This window comes from Saprolegnia diclina, assembly GCF_000281045.1.
Source record: "Saprolegnia diclina VS20 unplaced genomic scaffold supercont1.2, whole genome shotgun sequence".
Lineage (NCBI taxonomy): Eukaryota > Oomycota > Saprolegniomycetes > Saprolegniales > Saprolegniaceae > Saprolegnia > Saprolegnia diclina.
In genome coordinates, this window is record NW_008246069.1 from 916,342 (window position 1) to 931,075 (window position 14,734).

The 14,734-nt window shown below is 57.1% G+C and overlaps 10 protein-coding genes across 10 annotated transcripts; 8 read left to right on the plus strand and 2 right to left on the minus strand.

Moving 5' to 3' along the window:
• Positions 1–1,860: 1,860 nt before the first annotated feature.
• On the plus strand, positions 1,861–2,244 carry SDRG_00920 (hypothetical protein; the record flags this gene model as incomplete). Its single annotated transcript, XM_008606426.1, has 1 exon — positions 1,861–2,244. The coding sequence occupies one exon, from the start codon at positions 1,861–1,863 to the stop codon at positions 2,242–2,244; it is 384 nt and encodes a 127-aa protein (XP_008604648.1).
• Positions 2,245–2,285: 41 nt separating this feature from the next.
• Positions 2,286–2,726, plus strand: SDRG_00921 (hypothetical protein; the record flags this gene model as incomplete). The annotated part of the gene is made up of 1 exon (XM_008606427.1): positions 2,286–2,726. One exon carries the CDS (start codon positions 2,286–2,288, stop codon positions 2,724–2,726), a length of 441 nt encoding a protein of 146 aa, XP_008604649.1.
• A 220-nt stretch (positions 2,727–2,946) lies between these two features.
• On the plus strand, positions 2,947–3,952 carry SDRG_00922 (hypothetical protein). Its single transcript, XM_008606428.1, has 2 exons — positions 2,947–3,327; positions 3,380–3,952. The coding sequence occupies exons 1-2, from the start codon at positions 2,985–2,987 to the stop codon at positions 3,907–3,909; spliced, it is 873 nt and encodes a 290-aa protein (XP_008604650.1). The 5' UTR covers positions 2,947–2,984; the 3' UTR covers positions 3,910–3,952.
• A 105-nt stretch (positions 3,953–4,057) lies between these two features.
• SDRG_00923 (hypothetical protein) lies at positions 4,058–5,437 on the minus strand. The gene is made up of 6 exons (XM_008606429.1): positions 5,227–5,437; positions 5,099–5,176; positions 4,946–5,057; positions 4,780–4,900; positions 4,610–4,736; positions 4,058–4,559 (listed from the first exon to the last, which is right to left on the minus strand). Exons 1-6 carry the CDS (start codon positions 5,399–5,401, stop codon positions 4,198–4,200), a joined length of 975 nt encoding a protein of 324 aa, XP_008604651.1. The 5' UTR covers positions 5,402–5,437; the 3' UTR covers positions 4,058–4,197.
• Positions 5,438–6,104: 667 nt separating this feature from the next.
• Positions 6,105–7,526, plus strand: SDRG_00924 (hypothetical protein). The gene is made up of 4 exons (XM_008606430.1): positions 6,105–6,745; positions 6,787–7,009; positions 7,055–7,229; positions 7,274–7,526. The coding sequence occupies exons 1-4, from the start codon at positions 6,128–6,130 to the stop codon at positions 7,434–7,436; spliced, it is 1,179 nt and encodes a 392-aa protein (XP_008604652.1). The 5' UTR covers positions 6,105–6,127; the 3' UTR covers positions 7,437–7,526.
• A 246-nt stretch (positions 7,527–7,772) lies between these two features.
• Positions 7,773–9,684, plus strand: SDRG_00925 (hypothetical protein). The gene is made up of 10 exons (XM_008606431.1): positions 7,773–7,883; positions 7,926–7,989; positions 8,036–8,304; positions 8,350–8,535; positions 8,579–8,647; positions 8,693–8,775; positions 8,830–8,994; positions 9,038–9,208; positions 9,259–9,347; positions 9,398–9,684. Exons 1-10 carry the CDS (start codon positions 7,797–7,799, stop codon positions 9,616–9,618), a joined length of 1,404 nt encoding a protein of 467 aa, XP_008604653.1. The 5' UTR covers positions 7,773–7,796; the 3' UTR covers positions 9,619–9,684.
• A 365-nt stretch (positions 9,685–10,049) lies between these two features.
• Positions 10,050–12,004, plus strand: SDRG_00926 (hypothetical protein). The gene is made up of 9 exons (XM_008606432.1): positions 10,050–10,208; positions 10,252–10,315; positions 10,372–10,637; positions 10,683–10,868; positions 10,921–11,075; positions 11,123–11,287; positions 11,342–11,512; positions 11,556–11,644; positions 11,696–12,004. Exons 1-9 carry the CDS (start codon positions 10,116–10,118, stop codon positions 11,935–11,937), a joined length of 1,431 nt encoding a protein of 476 aa, XP_008604654.1. The 5' UTR covers positions 10,050–10,115; the 3' UTR covers positions 11,938–12,004.
• A 194-nt stretch (positions 12,005–12,198) lies between these two features.
• SDRG_00927 (hypothetical protein) lies at positions 12,199–12,378 on the minus strand (the record flags this gene model as incomplete). The annotated part of the gene is made up of 1 exon (XM_008606433.1): positions 12,199–12,378. One exon carries the CDS (start codon positions 12,376–12,378, stop codon positions 12,199–12,201), a length of 180 nt encoding a protein of 59 aa, XP_008604655.1.
• Positions 12,379–13,042: 664 nt separating this feature from the next.
• On the plus strand, positions 13,043–13,710 carry SDRG_00928 (hypothetical protein). The gene has a single exon (XM_008606434.1). It carries the CDS (start codon positions 13,048–13,050, stop codon positions 13,621–13,623), a length of 576 nt encoding a protein of 191 aa, XP_008604656.1. The 5' UTR covers positions 13,043–13,047; the 3' UTR covers positions 13,624–13,710.
• Positions 13,711–13,982: 272 nt separating this feature from the next.
• On the plus strand, positions 13,983–14,162 carry SDRG_00929 (hypothetical protein; the record flags this gene model as incomplete). The annotated part of the gene is made up of 1 exon (XM_008606435.1): positions 13,983–14,162. One exon carries the CDS (start codon positions 13,983–13,985, stop codon positions 14,160–14,162), a length of 180 nt encoding a protein of 59 aa, XP_008604657.1.
• Positions 14,163–14,734: the final 572 nt, after the last annotated feature.

Genomic DNA, 14,734 nt, shown 5'->3' on the forward strand with positions numbered 1-14,734 from the left:
GCGCATCGCGCAAGAAAAATAGCAAAGGACACGACGCCGCGTGCTGCTAAAAGTAGCTCGAGCGCAATGGTCGACCAACCTCCGCCACGACACAGATTTTGCCCCGATTGGAAGCTGGTTCGTCGGTTGTATGTTCTCAACAAGGCTAAGAGCCTTTGACTAAGAGCTGTGTGCGTGTCATTGAGCCATCGCGCTGAATAAAACCCAGTGAATGTGAACCCAATCAGCGGTCAACACAAGCCCTTGACCCAATCAACGCCATCTTAGCGTCGGTCGCCAACCTGCACGTCCTGTAGCCACCCAACGTTAGTTAGTTTGACAATTTATGGCCTCCTACCTTGCTTTTTAGGCTGATGAAATGCAATGAACCAGTCGATGCGAAGACACTTGCGGGGAGAGGGGCTTGTTGGTTGGGTGTTGCTGAGCTCTCAGTGCGTTGAGTTTTTTATATCGGCATCGCAAGGTCCGTCTCGAGTTGACGAAAATAATTTTCCCGCGTGGTAGATGGTTGTCAATCTAATGTGTACCAAGTAGCTTGAGGTGCAAGGTCTGGGTCACCAGCTCGACGACTGTGCCATGGTTCAAGGACGGCCTCGCATTTCGTTGCACCAAGAGCCGGTCTGGCTTGGTGCGCTTCGACGACGACGAAGAAGCCACGGTGGCCACCAAGGGGTCGACCTCTTTCGACATGTACGCGCGCCGAAAATGCCGGAGCAATCTCTCATTGTGCTGTTGCATCGTTTGTATCCGGATGGTGACGTGGCACTCTCCCACCAATCTTGAACAGGCAAAACTAGCAATCAATGGCATTGTTATCACCAAGTCGTTGCTGGCACATTCCAGTCGTATCGATTAACCCACAAGTACTCTAAATCATGTGCCCCCACCCTGTGAGCGTTTGCGGTGCATGGCGCCGTGCAGCGACAAAAGACTATTGAAATCGATTTGGTAAAAGCGTCTTGTAGGAAAGCGACAGGGGCGATGTCAAAGCTTATGAGCAATGAGCTTTTGTACGATGAGCGTGCAAGTTTAAACCGCAATCACTTTCATATCGACGAGTGCCATCGACAACAAAACCATGCACCGCTTCAACGCCAACCACCTCCAAGACGTCGCCGCCGCCCGCACTGCGGCCGCCGACGCCAAGTTCCAAGCCGAATTCCCGCACCTCCACCGCGCCGAGGTGCGCCGCAAAGCCAAGATTGCGCTCGCTGCGCCCACGCGTGCCCCGGCCACGATGCGTGTTCCTGCCAAACCAACGACAACGCCGGTTGCTGGAAAGCGTACAAAAACACCCGTCCAGCCGACGCCATCGATCAAATCGACGCTTCCGGTCAAGCCAGTGCCTCGCTCGGCAGCGCGCGCACCCAAGGTTCTCGCACCTGCAACGACCAGCACGGCGGAACCGTCTTCGCCGGCGATGCACCCTTCGCCTGCGCTCATCAAACCAACTCGCTCGTCACTGGTGTCATCGCGCCCCGTGGCACCAGCTCGCCCCGTAGCACCAACACACGAACCGCCTGCTGCGGTGGCGACCACGGAGGCACCGGTCGTCGCCTGCAGCTGCCAGCCCGTGATTGTTGCGCTAGAAGACGAGAACAGTCGTCTCAAAGAAGAGCTTCGGGTCGCTCACATCGCTTTGGCTGAGTATGCAAGCAAGGTGCAGCATCTTGAGGCGGCTTTGCGCGTGTCGGCTCCCATCGATACGACGATGCCACCGGCGGCTGCGGTTTCCATCGCTCCAGACGCCAAGCTACTGGCTTTTCCCAGTGAGGGCACGGCTCCCGACAGCGCTCCAGCGATAATGTTTCCAACGGGTGCTTTACTCGACCCGCCCGCGGCCAACGCCAACGTCGAGCCATGCAGCAGTGCAGCCGCAACGAGGCGTCTTTGCCCGCGGTATCACGGTCGCCGGCACGCCTCGAAGCGAGCCACGCCGGCCTCGCCAACCTTGGCAACACATATTACATGAATGCCACTCTGCAGTGCCTAGCGCACACGCCGCCACTGGTCGACGCGCTGCTGTCGGAGCAGTGCGAGTCCACCACGGTCAATGCTCTCACACGCGTGGTCTCTGGCATCCTTGCAAACGACGCTGCTTCGTACCACAGCGACCAAAAAGCCTTGGTACCACCGTTCCACTCGCCCACGACGCAGCAAGATGCGAGCGACTACCTCGCGTGGCTCGTCTCGGATCTTGAAGTCGCTTCAACAATTCCCGAGGATGTTTTCGGCTCGTACTGACAGCGACGAGCACCTGTCCCCACTGCGGCCTCGAGTCTGAGATGTCAGATGCCTACCGGGACATTTCGATCGCTGAAGAGACGACCTCGGTCGCTGCTGGTCTCGCGACGTTCATGACGAAAACACTCACGCGGACATGCGCCAGCTGCCTCATCTTTGGCACCACCAAGCAGCACTGGACGATACTCCTCGCGCCGCCCGTGCTCATCCTCACGCTCAGCGCAACCAACTACAACGTACAGGACGCCAGTCGTGTGGTCGTGAACGAGATATTGGCGCTGGGTGCAACGACCTACCGCCTTGTGGGTCTGGTTGGTCACCGCGGTACCTCGGTCCTCGGTGGCCACTACGTCGCATATGTGCGCCGGTCAAGCGTCTGGCTTTGTATGAACGACGCCCTTGTCTCGGTCGTGTCGGCTCGCAAAGTCTTTGCCCAGCGCGCCTACGTCCTCTTCTACGAACGCCTTGCCGACGACTCGTGAACCAAGGTTCCATCGAGTCCCATCCACCAGTTTGAGCCTCCGCACAGCGTCATGGACGAATAGCGTCCATACGCAAACCGTACAATATGGCTAATTGGACGAAGAACGTCCATCCTAAGATATCTAAAAAACCACAAAACTTATGGTTGCCCATTGATCTTTTATAGTGCGTATCATTTCCATAACAATATCATATCTGAAGGGTATCCATATCGAAAGACTTGAACTTGGAGTTTTGTCGACATTTGCCGAATCTTGATGACGTCGCAGCCACCGCCCATCCCGCTGGACGACGCCGTCCGCCAGGTCCAGACCTTCTGGAACAACTTCTCCGAGACGTACACGGCTACGGCCAACAAGCGCATGACGATCCAGGGCTCCAGCTCTCTGCACGCGCACTTGGAGCTCGACGACGCCACGAGCGTCCTTGAGATCGGCGCCGGCGCTGGCATCGGTACCATGGACATGCTCTCGCGCCTCTCGACGGAGCGCGAGACGCGTGTCTTGTCGACGGACCTTTCACCCGAGATGCTGCAGCGGCTTGAGGCGCGCATTGCGCCCTTCCACGGCAAGGCCAAGGTCGACGTGGCGTTGGCCAACGGTACGACCTGCTTCCTGCTCCTCGCTATCGCTTCACGCCATATGTGCCATAGCGCAAGAGCTCCAGGGCTTGGCCGATGCGTCGTTTGATCGGTACATTGCGAGCCTCGTCTTGCAGCTGACGCCAGACCCGGACGCAATGCTCCGTGAAGCCTACCGCGTGCTCATGCCAAAGGGTCTTGCCGGGTTTGTCATTTGGGGCAACCCGGAGCACAGTGGCCTCTTTACGATCCCGAGCATGATGGAGAAGGAGCTCGACATTGGCAACCGCGGCGCCCAGCATGGCAACTTTGCGCTCGGTTTGAAGCTGGACGAGCTCAAGGCCAAGATGCGGAAGCTCGGTTTTAGCAGTGTCGTCTCGTGGCCCTTCTTGTGCATTTCGGAAAAGTGGAGCGGCGAGCGCAACGCCGAGTACCACAACCAAATGTACCCGCTCTCGCCCGACCAATTTCCTGATGACGCCGCTCGCCTCGCAGCGCAGTGCCAGCGCTTTGAGACGATGACGCGCCTCTCCAACGAGTGGCTTGCGACCAAGGGCATGCCCATCGGTCTCGAAGTGTACCTCATTATTGCGCGCAAGTAGTACTTCGCAGTAGCAGCAATGATACCTTCTTTGTTTCTTTGGTTGTCGACGGCTCGTGATACAGGTGGCAACTACATATGGCGTCCACGGTGTGAGGACAGATGTCGGTACATGTTGATGTGACGTATATGTCCGTTCTACACGACCAACGACAAGTGCATCAGAGATTAGGGTAGCGTGCAAGCAAGCAAGGCAGTTCTGGGTCGACGAGGTAGCATTCCTAGCAACAAGAGACTTGTATTTCGTTGCTCGTCTTTTGTGCTGTAGTAGGATGGGCCATAAGCGAGGTTAGAGCCCTTTGTTGTAGGTGGCGAGACGCACGGGGTCGCCCGAGACGCGACGCGCGCTTTGCAATTCGGGCTCGAGGTAGCCGACCGACACTTGCGCCGACTGGCGAAAGAGACCAAACGTCAATGGCACGGCGCACTGGATCGCGACGGCCACCATGGCGAGCGTCGTGGGCAGGCGCAGGCGCGGCCGACGGGCCCAAAAGTCGACCTTGGTTTCGAGCATCCGCATGGCCAAAGGCGGGAGAATCAAAATGGGCGCGGCCGCAAAGATGCGCCCGCCAATGCACGCAGCGACGGCAAAGAGCCCCGCGCGCTTGCTCGTGCCAATCCAGTCACCGTCTTCGTTGTACACGTTGACACCTACAGTAGGTCCCATCGTGCCGAAATGCAATGGCTTTGAAACACTGCACCGCGAAGGAACTCAGATTGACGCATAACGGTGAGGTTGAGGACGTCGGCGGCAGCGACGGCGGCGAACGGCGCCATGCGCAGTAGGACGGGATGGCCTTTGGCCTTGGCCCACGAGCGCACGCCGAGCTAAAGGACGCTACGACGCCTGTTGTGTGATCGACGAGCGTACCGACGCGCCGACAGAGCTGGCGGTGGCGGCGAGGTAGGCAGCGATGCGTTGGTTTGTCGTGTCTTCGTTCGTCGCATTGCGGTTGGCGTAGTAGTGCAGGGCATTGTACGTTTGGTTGAGCCTAAGATACCGGTATGCTGATGCAGATCCAAACCAATCAACCTACCACTGCCAAAAGACGGTCGAGCGCGCCGTCGAGGCTAGAATCATGCCACAGTCGAGGCCGAGGTTCATGGGCACGATCATCGACACACGGAGGGGCAGCAATACCGGCGCGCCTAAGCTTCATGGTGAAGAGAAGCGACATGAAAGAGCATACCTGTGTCTGGGTGGAGCACTGCGCGCGTGAGCTTGAGCGCCTCTTGGTACGCAGCCTCACTGGTCGATGCGCCACGTCCTGCGCAAGCAACATGAGCGTACACTCGGCGAAGGGCAATGCAGGTTTACGTCGCGTGTCCTCGACGAGGCGCCTAGCAGCGTCGACGGCCTCGGCGGATGCAAAGGCGCAGCGAACGTCCAGCATATCCCACGTCTTCTTCACACGCTGGCGGTACGTGGCTTCGTCCGGGTCGGCAAAGAACTGCCGCTGCTGACTGCTGCTCCCGCTGCCTCCTGGTGCCATGCGATTTGCGATCTTCGTTGATGTGCCGGATACCGTTGTCGTCCGGATATCCGGGCGACTTGAAGCGCGCCGCCAAGTGCGTCACGCCCTCGACTGTAATTTCCGGGAAATTCAATGAAATACCGTACATTCAGAACTGGCAACGAGAGATCCTCCCCATGGATCCTCCCACGGTTGCTTCGTCACACTTCACAATCAGCTTAAGTAGTGGTGGCGGATGAATAAACTCATGCAGAGCCTACTATTCGTCAACGGCTGGGTCAAAGCTTTCTGCAACCAACGACAATACTGCCAAGTCTCGCCTGCAGAAAAGTGAACGTTGAAGCAGTGTCATTGAAGCGCGGCTCGTTGCGGGTCGCATGCAATATTTACGGCCACGCTGGTGTCTGTTTGGGACTCCCACTTGTACGCGCAACTCTCCTATTTAGTGGCATTTGGATCGGAATTTCCGCCAAACGTCGCCTTTTAATCCGGTTCCAACGGCCGCTGCAACGCACGTCGACGAGTCGACGAATGCGATGAGGGTGCTGCTCGCCTGGCAACGGCAGCACCTGCGATGGTACAGGCTCCAAGGTCCCAGCCCCCTCACGCTTGGCGTCATCGCGAGGTGTTATTTTTAAATTGCCGTAAAATAATATATGGCCCAGCCATAGGAACCTTGGGGTTTGTATATGGATAAAAAAACGCTCCAGTCACCACCTGGCGGGGAGATCGCAATTTGCAGCGATGGCCGACGCATGGGACCCGACGCCGGCCGAGAAGGTGTACACGTGGACGCTCATCGTGATGTGTCTGAGCCTCATGCTCTTCCTCCTCGTGAAGCTCGGGCATGGCTTCCGCAACAAGAGCAAGAAGCTGTCGTGGGCCACATGCTTTGACTGCATTTGCCTCCTCTGGACCATCGTCCGCGTCAGCTTTTGGATGTCGCTCGAGCTCCGCGACCACATGACGTACCTCGAGCTCTACCTCCTGTACTGGTTCCCGACGCCGATCCAGTTTGCCAACTTTGCGCTCCTTGTGCTCTTCTACATCCAGGTCATCACTGGCTCGGCATGGCACTCGACGTGGCGCAACGTGTGCGTGCCTTTGTACCTCTTTATGACGCTCTGCATGGCCGCGTTCACTGCGATCTGGGCCTTTACGTCCAACTCGAGCCTCGAAGACGCGTTCAAGTACGGCGACCAGTACGACCAGGAGATGTACAAGATCTCGGCGGTCAAGACGCAGCTCGAGTACTCGTCGATCTCATTCTTCCTCCTCTCGTTCCTCTTTGCCTTCTTTGGGTGGAAGCTCGCGCATGTGCGCGACTCGACGCGCCACCGCCTCCTCATCTCCAAGCCACGGGTATACATGATGCACGGTGTTCCTTGCCTCATGCATCGTAGAGCGTTGCGATCTTCAACTCGCTCCTCTTCGTCATCTTCTTTACGCGCTCGATGCGGGATCTCGCAACGTCCCAGAACTGGCTGCGCTTTAGCGTCCTCAATCCCGTCGACCAGTTTGGCCAGATCACGAGCTTTTCGTATTTCATTCTGTTTGTCGTGTGGGACTTCCTGCCTACCGTGCTGCTGCTGCTCCTCGTCTCGACCGAAGCAGGCGGCGTCGGCCGTACGCGCCACGTGCTGTCTCTAAGGTCTCATGGCGCTTGGGTAGCGCCGCGCCACAACAAGGCCCACGACCGGCAACTACCAGACTTTGGCATCTTCCAGGTCATCAAGACGGGCCATGTGGCCGAACGCGTTTCGTCCGAGACGTCGCACCTCGCGGCGAGCCCGAAGCGAGAGTACGGCGCCCGCACAACGCCCATCAACGTAGCCGACCAGCAAAAGTAAAGACTCTCCATGTATACACTGGCTAACACGACTGGTGTAGGTCGCGCTGGACACGGGGTGGCGACTTGTTTCAGGACCCACTGCGGTACGACTCGGACGACGGGAATGGCGCGACGCCCACGTACGTCAACAGCCTGAACAGCGAGAGCTCTCTCTCGGCCACGAGCTCGTACGACCGCGCGTCGAGCTACACGCCGCTATAATTTTAAAACCAGTACAAACCGCGAGACGACCTGTGCAAATAAGCCATGGCGTTCGTTGCCACAACGTCGACATGGTCTTATAGTCTTATACCATGGTTGAGGGTCCGAAGACAAAGTCTTATACGGGCAGAAAGACCGGGGTCTAGTGCAATTGGTCTTATCGAGCAACATGAAGGCTGGGCTGTAGCCTGCGGCGAAGCTGGCAGGACGGCACAAAGTTATAGGACAAGCTATAGCTTTCCTTTGTGGGTGTTTGATTCAAATAGCCGGGAGCGCCGGATAAAGATGTGCTGCGGTTGTTGAAGGCGCACGAGATTGGCTTGTTTTGGCCAATGACGACAGCCCCATCAGTCTTCCACAATGGCACGGGGAGAGAGCGCGCCGCTCGTGGCGCCGTCGACGCCCAAAGACGAGTTCCGTCATCTCTTGCTCCTCGCGCTGCCTCTGGTACGCATCCTTGCATGTATGTGCCGTCATGAGACTCGACAGATCGTCTCGCAAGTGCTCGAGTACCTGCCCAACGTCGTCAACGGCATGCTTACGGGGCATCTGGGTGCGTCAGCAGCGTTTGGCTACAGGTCGACTCAATGTCACTGCAGACACGACCAGTGCGAGCGAAGCGCGGCTGCTCCTTTCGGCGAACGGCCTCAGCGGTCTCTACTTTACTGTGTTCATTTACAGCGCCGCCATCGGCGTCGGCACGGCGCTTGACGGCCTCTGCGCACAAGCCTACGGCAAAGGCGCCATCGACGAGATTGGCGTCCTGCTTCAAACGGCCTGCATGGCGTCGTCGGCGCTCGTGTTGCCGCTCATTGCACTCTGCATGTTTTCCAGCCATCTTTTGCTCGCCTTGGGCCAGCCCCTCGATGTACACGCTGATCCATAGAGATGTGCTTTGCCTCTATGTATGTAGGTGGCGCTGGCGACGCAAGCGTACACGCGTCTCATGGCCATCGCGATTCCCTTTGTCTTTGGCTACGAGATCCTCAAGCGCATCCTGCAGGGCCAGAATGCTGTTTTGCCGATTGCCTCTGCCTTTTTCGGGGCCAATATTGTCAACGGCGTCGTGTCCTACGGCTTGCTCTACCATACGTCGATGGTTGGCCGGGCTCTTCTTTTCACGAGGCGTCAGCGCCAGTTAGGGCTACACGGGGTGTGCACTCGCGTTTCCTTGCATGTATGCGGCGGGCGGCGCGCTCTTGTACCCCAAGGTTCTCATCCTGTATCTTTGCTTGCGATCGAACGATCTTGTGTAGGTCGCGCAGCTGCAGCATTTGCAAGAGAGTACGTGGTGCTGGCAAAGTGCGTGGCAGCGCATGCCTCTCTTCCTTCTCCGGAGGTAATTCTGGTGCAATTCTACAGGCGAAAGCGGAGCCATATTTCCTTGCTGTAGCTTTTACGGCTGGGCGATGTTTGTGTTTGAGCTTGCGGGCGTCTCGATCTCGTCGTTCTTGGCCGGTGGGCTCCCGAATGCGACAGCCGCGATCACGGCCACGTCCATCTACATGGGGTTTCGCATGATCTTTTCCATGGTGTACCTCGGTCTTGGTATCGCCGTGTACGTCCGATGACCTAGAGTACACTCTCTAATCGTCACGTAGCTCGATTCGGGTCGGAAACGCGCTTGGTGCTCATCAACCACAGCGCGCCAAGACGGCGGCGTGGCAAACGCTCTACATGAGCGTCGTCTGGGCCATCCTCTCAGGGCTCGCCATGGTTCTTGTCGGGGGCTACTACGCCGAGCTCTACACGCATGACGCTGCTGTCTTGAGGTATTTGCCTCCAGCTCATATTGCGTGTTGCATGAGCCATTCGATGCTAGTCTTGTGAACGAGCTCTTGTGGGCGACGGCGCCACTGCAAGGAACGATGGCGATCTGGGGCGTCGTGCAAGGGGTCTTTCGAGGCAGCGGTACGGGACTCCTTGTGCTCGAGGATGCAACTCGATCGGACGGGTTGTAGGCACGCCGCACGAAGGCGCGACGCTCAACTTGATTGGTTTCTTCTTGCTTGGCCTTCCGCTCGGCTATGTGCTGGCGTTCCATGGTGGCTTTGGCGTGCTCGGTCTCTGGCTCGGCGTCTACGCCGGCTTTGGCGTCTGTGCGGCCTACGGCCTCTACTGGCTCATTACGGTGCAGTGGGAAAGCTTGGTGGCCAAGGTTGACGACACGCTCGGTGTCTAAGGGAGATGCCTGAGAGAGTCCACTGGAAGCATGACCAGGTTCAACAAGTTGAAGTGTTGTATGCGCTGTTGAAAGCTGGTGTCGCAGCATGTCCCTCCCGTTTGGCAACGACGCTCGCTTATCGCACAGTGCATCTGGGGACTTTGGACTAATTGTCGACACGGCATTCTCTGCTGGGCTACTAGTACTCGATCGGAGGTGTCATCACCAATGGTCTGTTGCCTGGGCAGTGCTGTGAGTGTTCAGGGTGATCACGGTCTCGAATGTGATTAGGATGTCTTCGCACAACTTTATAGTCCAAGCACGGTCTGGTGTCGAGCAGCGCACTTAGATGTGGTGCGAGGACTGAGCAAAGCTGAAGCAGCTACCGTAGAAGGCGCAAACCATCTGATTTGCCATTACACACGGCAATCTGGTCATTCCAATCTGAGCACGCATCCATTGCGGTCATCATCATTCGCCCGCTTGCATCGTCTCGAGCGCACCGATCCGCCGTGATGACCAAGAGCTTCGAGACAGACCCGCTCGTAGCGCCTACTGGCGGCGCTAGCAACGAGCTCCGCGTGATTCTCGCGCTCTCCGGACCTCTGGTGCGCACCTCTCGCCTTGTCCTTGCGTCTCATGGCGGCGTAGGTTGCGATTCAGCTGCTCGAAGTACTCCCAAGCTCCGTCAACGGCATGCTCACGGGCCACCTCGGTACGCCAACATACCTGTCTACGCGCCGTTCGATCATGGTTTTGTTACGTCTCTAGCGACGCAAGACTCGGAGTCGCAGCTTTTCCTGGCCGCGATTGGCCTCGGTGGGCTCTTCTTTACAGTGTTTGTCTACAGTGTTGCGATTGGTGTGAGCACGGCCATGGACGCGCTCTGCTCGCAAGCGTACGGCAAAGGGTCGCTCCACGAGCTCGGGTATATCTTCCAAACGGGTCTGCTCTGCGCGAGCATGTTGTACCTACCGCTGTCGCTGCTCTGCACCTTCTCAGCCGGGATTCTCCAGTACCTCGGCCAGTCGTACGAGGTATTTCGAGCACTTTTTGTATATATATTTTAACAATGAGGGTAGATTGCGCTGGCAGCGCAACACCTCACGCGCTACATGGTGCTCGGCATTCCGTTTGTCTTTGGCTACGAATTCCTCAAGCGCGTGCTCCAAGGGCAAACGATTTTGTACCCGATTTTGGCTGCAATTACGCTTGCCAATGTTGTCAACGGTCTCGTGTCGTACACGCTCATGTACCACACGCCCTTGGTATTCCACTTGTTCTACTTTTGTTTTGGACGATTACGTTTTTGGGGATTAGGGTTACGCGGGCTCGGCGTTCTCCGCGGCCTTTCTCAACGCCGCAGGCTGCGCCGTCATGTTGCACAAGGTGAGACAGCTCGAGCCATGGCACTCGCACTTTGAGTGGAGCTGGACCGAGGCCTGGCGCCGACTACCGCACTTTGCGTCCCTGAGGTATTCATATCGACGCGAAATTGTTCTCGATCAAGTCGTTTGTCTAGTGCCAACGGGGTCGGGATGGTGCTCTTTGAGCTTGTGGGCATGGCGGTTCCTTCCTTTCTGGCGGGCCGACTGCCGTCGCCGGCGGTGGCGATGAGCGCCAACACCATCTACATGGCCTTTCGCTACCTCTTTACCATGGTGTACCTTGGTATTAGCTTTGCAGCGTACGTCTGCAGTCATTTGTGCTCGCGTGCTCAATTGCTGCTGACTGCACGTAGCGGAATTCGTGTCGGCAACGCCCTTGGACGGGGCGATGCGGTCTCGGCCAAGAACGCCGCCACGTACAGCATCCAGCTCTCTGTCGCGTGGGCGCTGGTGGCGACGGTCGCCATGATGGGTCTCGGACCCTATTACGCGCTCGGCTACACGTCCGACAAGGCCATTCTGAGGTGCGATGGCCTTTGATAGCGACGCTCACGACGACTTGGTTAGCACGGCGAACGATCTCTTTTGGTACACGGGGCCAGCACAGATGGCGATTGGCATTTGGGGAACCGTCCAAGGCCTCTTTCGCGGCATGGGTACGCACGACCGAAGAACATGACGCGCGGATGTCACTGCGTTTCATTTAGGGCACCCGCACCAAGGAGCGATCCTCAACTTTATTGGGTTCGTGCTTGTCGGCATTCCGCTCGGCTATTACCTTGGTTTTGTGTGCGGCTGGGGTGTCGTTGGGCTTTGGCTCGGCTGCTACACGGGCTTTACGCTCTGTGCGATCTACGGTCTCTACTGGTTCTGCACTGTCGACTGGGAGCGCATGGTGCATGAGGTCGAGAGCACCTTTCACCAAACGGCAACGGCCGACGCCTACTAACGCGAAACGAAATAGACTCGAGTGTCTTTGCCGACTAGCTACCGAGATGAACACGAGGTGGCATGAGACTCTTCGTGATATGCAAAAAGAGGCGGCCGGGGGAAACAAGCGTTGAGTTCTGGAGAGAAGCCCTGTCTGCCCGATGGACTGCACGGAAGCCGTACGCCCCACACGTAGTATTTCCTGTACAATTGCGCCGGTGATGAACCAAAATCGACTGTTTGATTCGAGTTAACGTCGCGACATTGATTGGTGAGCGCTCTACGGGCGGAGGCCGCAACAAATCTGCTCGGGGTGCCAGAAGCAGTTCTGGCAAATCTCTTCGTTGCCGTTGCCACGCAAGGCCGGGTTGGCGCCGCCGCCTTGGACTGCGTCGGACTCGGCAGCGAGGGTCGCGCAGGCAAACGCGGCGATGGCGAGGAGCAAGAAGCGGAACTGCATGGTTGTCGTGGGGGGTACAAGCAAATTGAATTGTGAGCGCTGGGAACAGCAATGGGCTTGAGTAGCGCGCAGGAAAGGCGGCAGTGCACACTGGTACACGTGCTGCTGCAAAGTATCTCGGCACACCGGACGCCATGGCGTGCTGCGACGAAACAGATCCGGCACCCATCGCCAACTGGCGCGTACTCTGTCTGCACTCGACCCGCCGACCTCGAATTCGCTCACCTCGTTCCTCACGTAGTCCCGAGCCGCGACCACACGCCCTCCGCTTGACGTACTGGCCATGCATTAGGAAGTCCGCCATCTTCATCTTTTTTATTGCATGTTATATAGTCATTTCAACAACAATACGATATGTACTCGGCACGTCTCGTCGAATGAATTCAACCCACCAGGATGGATCTTCCATCCCAGTGGCACTGAGCTCTCGCTCGTAAGCCTCCACGTCCTTTCGCCACCCAACGTTAACACCACTAGGTTGATGCATGCTTGTACAGTATATATACTATCTACCACATGCCTAGTTGAGCTAAATGGAATGCACAGATCCGATTGAAGATGCACTGGGGGTTCCAAGGACCTGTTGTTTTCGGCATCTTGAATATGGAGCGCCGAAAATAAATTTTCATGGGCGGCATATGTTTGCCGATTTTACCAATTGGCTTGAAGATGCAAGGTCTCGGTCGCCGGCATCTGAGCTCGACGGCCGCACCGTGGTTCAAGGATGGCCTCGCCTTTAGTTGCACCAAATGCGGCAACTGCTGCTCTGGTCCGTCTGGCTCAGTGCGCTTCAACGACGACGAAGCTGCCACGATGGCTGCCAAGGTCGGCGAGACGCTCCCGGCCTTTCTCGACAAGTACGCGCGCCGACAAGGCCGCGGCAACCTCTCGTTCTACCAGCTCAAGGAAGTGCGCAAGAACAAGGACGACGGCTTCGACTGCATCTTCCTCGACCGCAAAAAGATTCGCGGCAAGGCCGTCTGCAGCCTCTACGACGCGCGGCCGACGCAGTGCAGGACGTGGCCCTTCTGGCCCGAGACGCTCGAGTCCCGAGCGACGTGGGAAAAGACAAAGGACTCGTGCCCGGGTATCAACAAGGGCACAAAACAATCGACAGACGACGTCTCGGCCAAGGTCGCAGCGACAATCGCGTGGCGCCGTAGCCTCCAGTACAAGGCGCCACTCAAGCGTGCGAACCGCGCTGCTCCAGCAGTAGCAGTTGATAGCAACGTCACATCTGAGTAGATACGATCGTCGTCCATTGCAGCAGAGAATAGATAGAGAGTCCACCGAGGCGATTTTGTAATGATAACAGGCTAGGTTCAATTCCCACTCTAGCACGCAGCTCGTTGGGCAACGGCAACCAACGAAGTACGCTGCACAACTACCTACCTATTCAACAGCTGTCATCTGATTTGAGCGGGTATAGTGGCGAAGGTTTAGGACTGCGAAACCGTGGAGTGCGGGAAGTGGATGCTAGGTTGAATGTATCAGCACGCGAGGCCTGGTCGGAACCCGAATGATGTCTACATACTGAGGCTACTCAAGCCCATTGCTGTTCCCAGCGCTCACAATTCAATTTGCTTGTACCCCCCACAACAACCATGCAGTTCCGCTTCTTGCTCCTCGCCATCGCCGCGTTTGCCTGCGCGACCCTCGCTGCCGAATCCGACGCAGTCCAAAGCGGCGTCGCCAACCCGGCCTTGCGTGGCAACGGCAACGAAGAGATCTGCCAGAACTGCTTCTGGCACCCCGAGCAGATTTGCTGCGGCCTCCGCCCGTAGAGCGCTCACCAATCAATGTCGCGACGTTAACTCGAATCAAACAGTCGATTTTGGTTCATCAAAGGTGTACTAGTAGTGTACATGCTCCAGTTGTACGAGATAGACATGCTGGGGCTGTGAGAGTGTATAGTCGACCCGCAAGGTGCTGCTACAGCATAGTCGGTAGGAAGGTCTGGGCCAAAGGCAGGGTCTCGCTTCGACCAAGATACCATGCCCATCAAAGAAGAGCCTCCCATTGGTGGGCAGGATGGGAAGGCACGATGTGTGGATTTAGATTAGCTACATTAATGTTTAATATTATACCAATAAATCACGCAACTATTATTCAATGGCACCAATTTTTGCAGCCATGGCCCAAGCAAACGTGCATTGAGCATGCAGGACCCTCTGCACAGCCCCAGTTCACAACGTTACGTACGGACGTTGCAGCTACAAAAGGTATGAAACCCGCGTATGCAGTCGCCTCGTATCGACCTTCGCGCTCGGCAGTTGCTGCGCTAGCCGAGCAGAAGCAGTGCAGCAGCACAACGCTGGTGTAGTGTGATGTGCCCATCTACCATACTGGCCGTCGC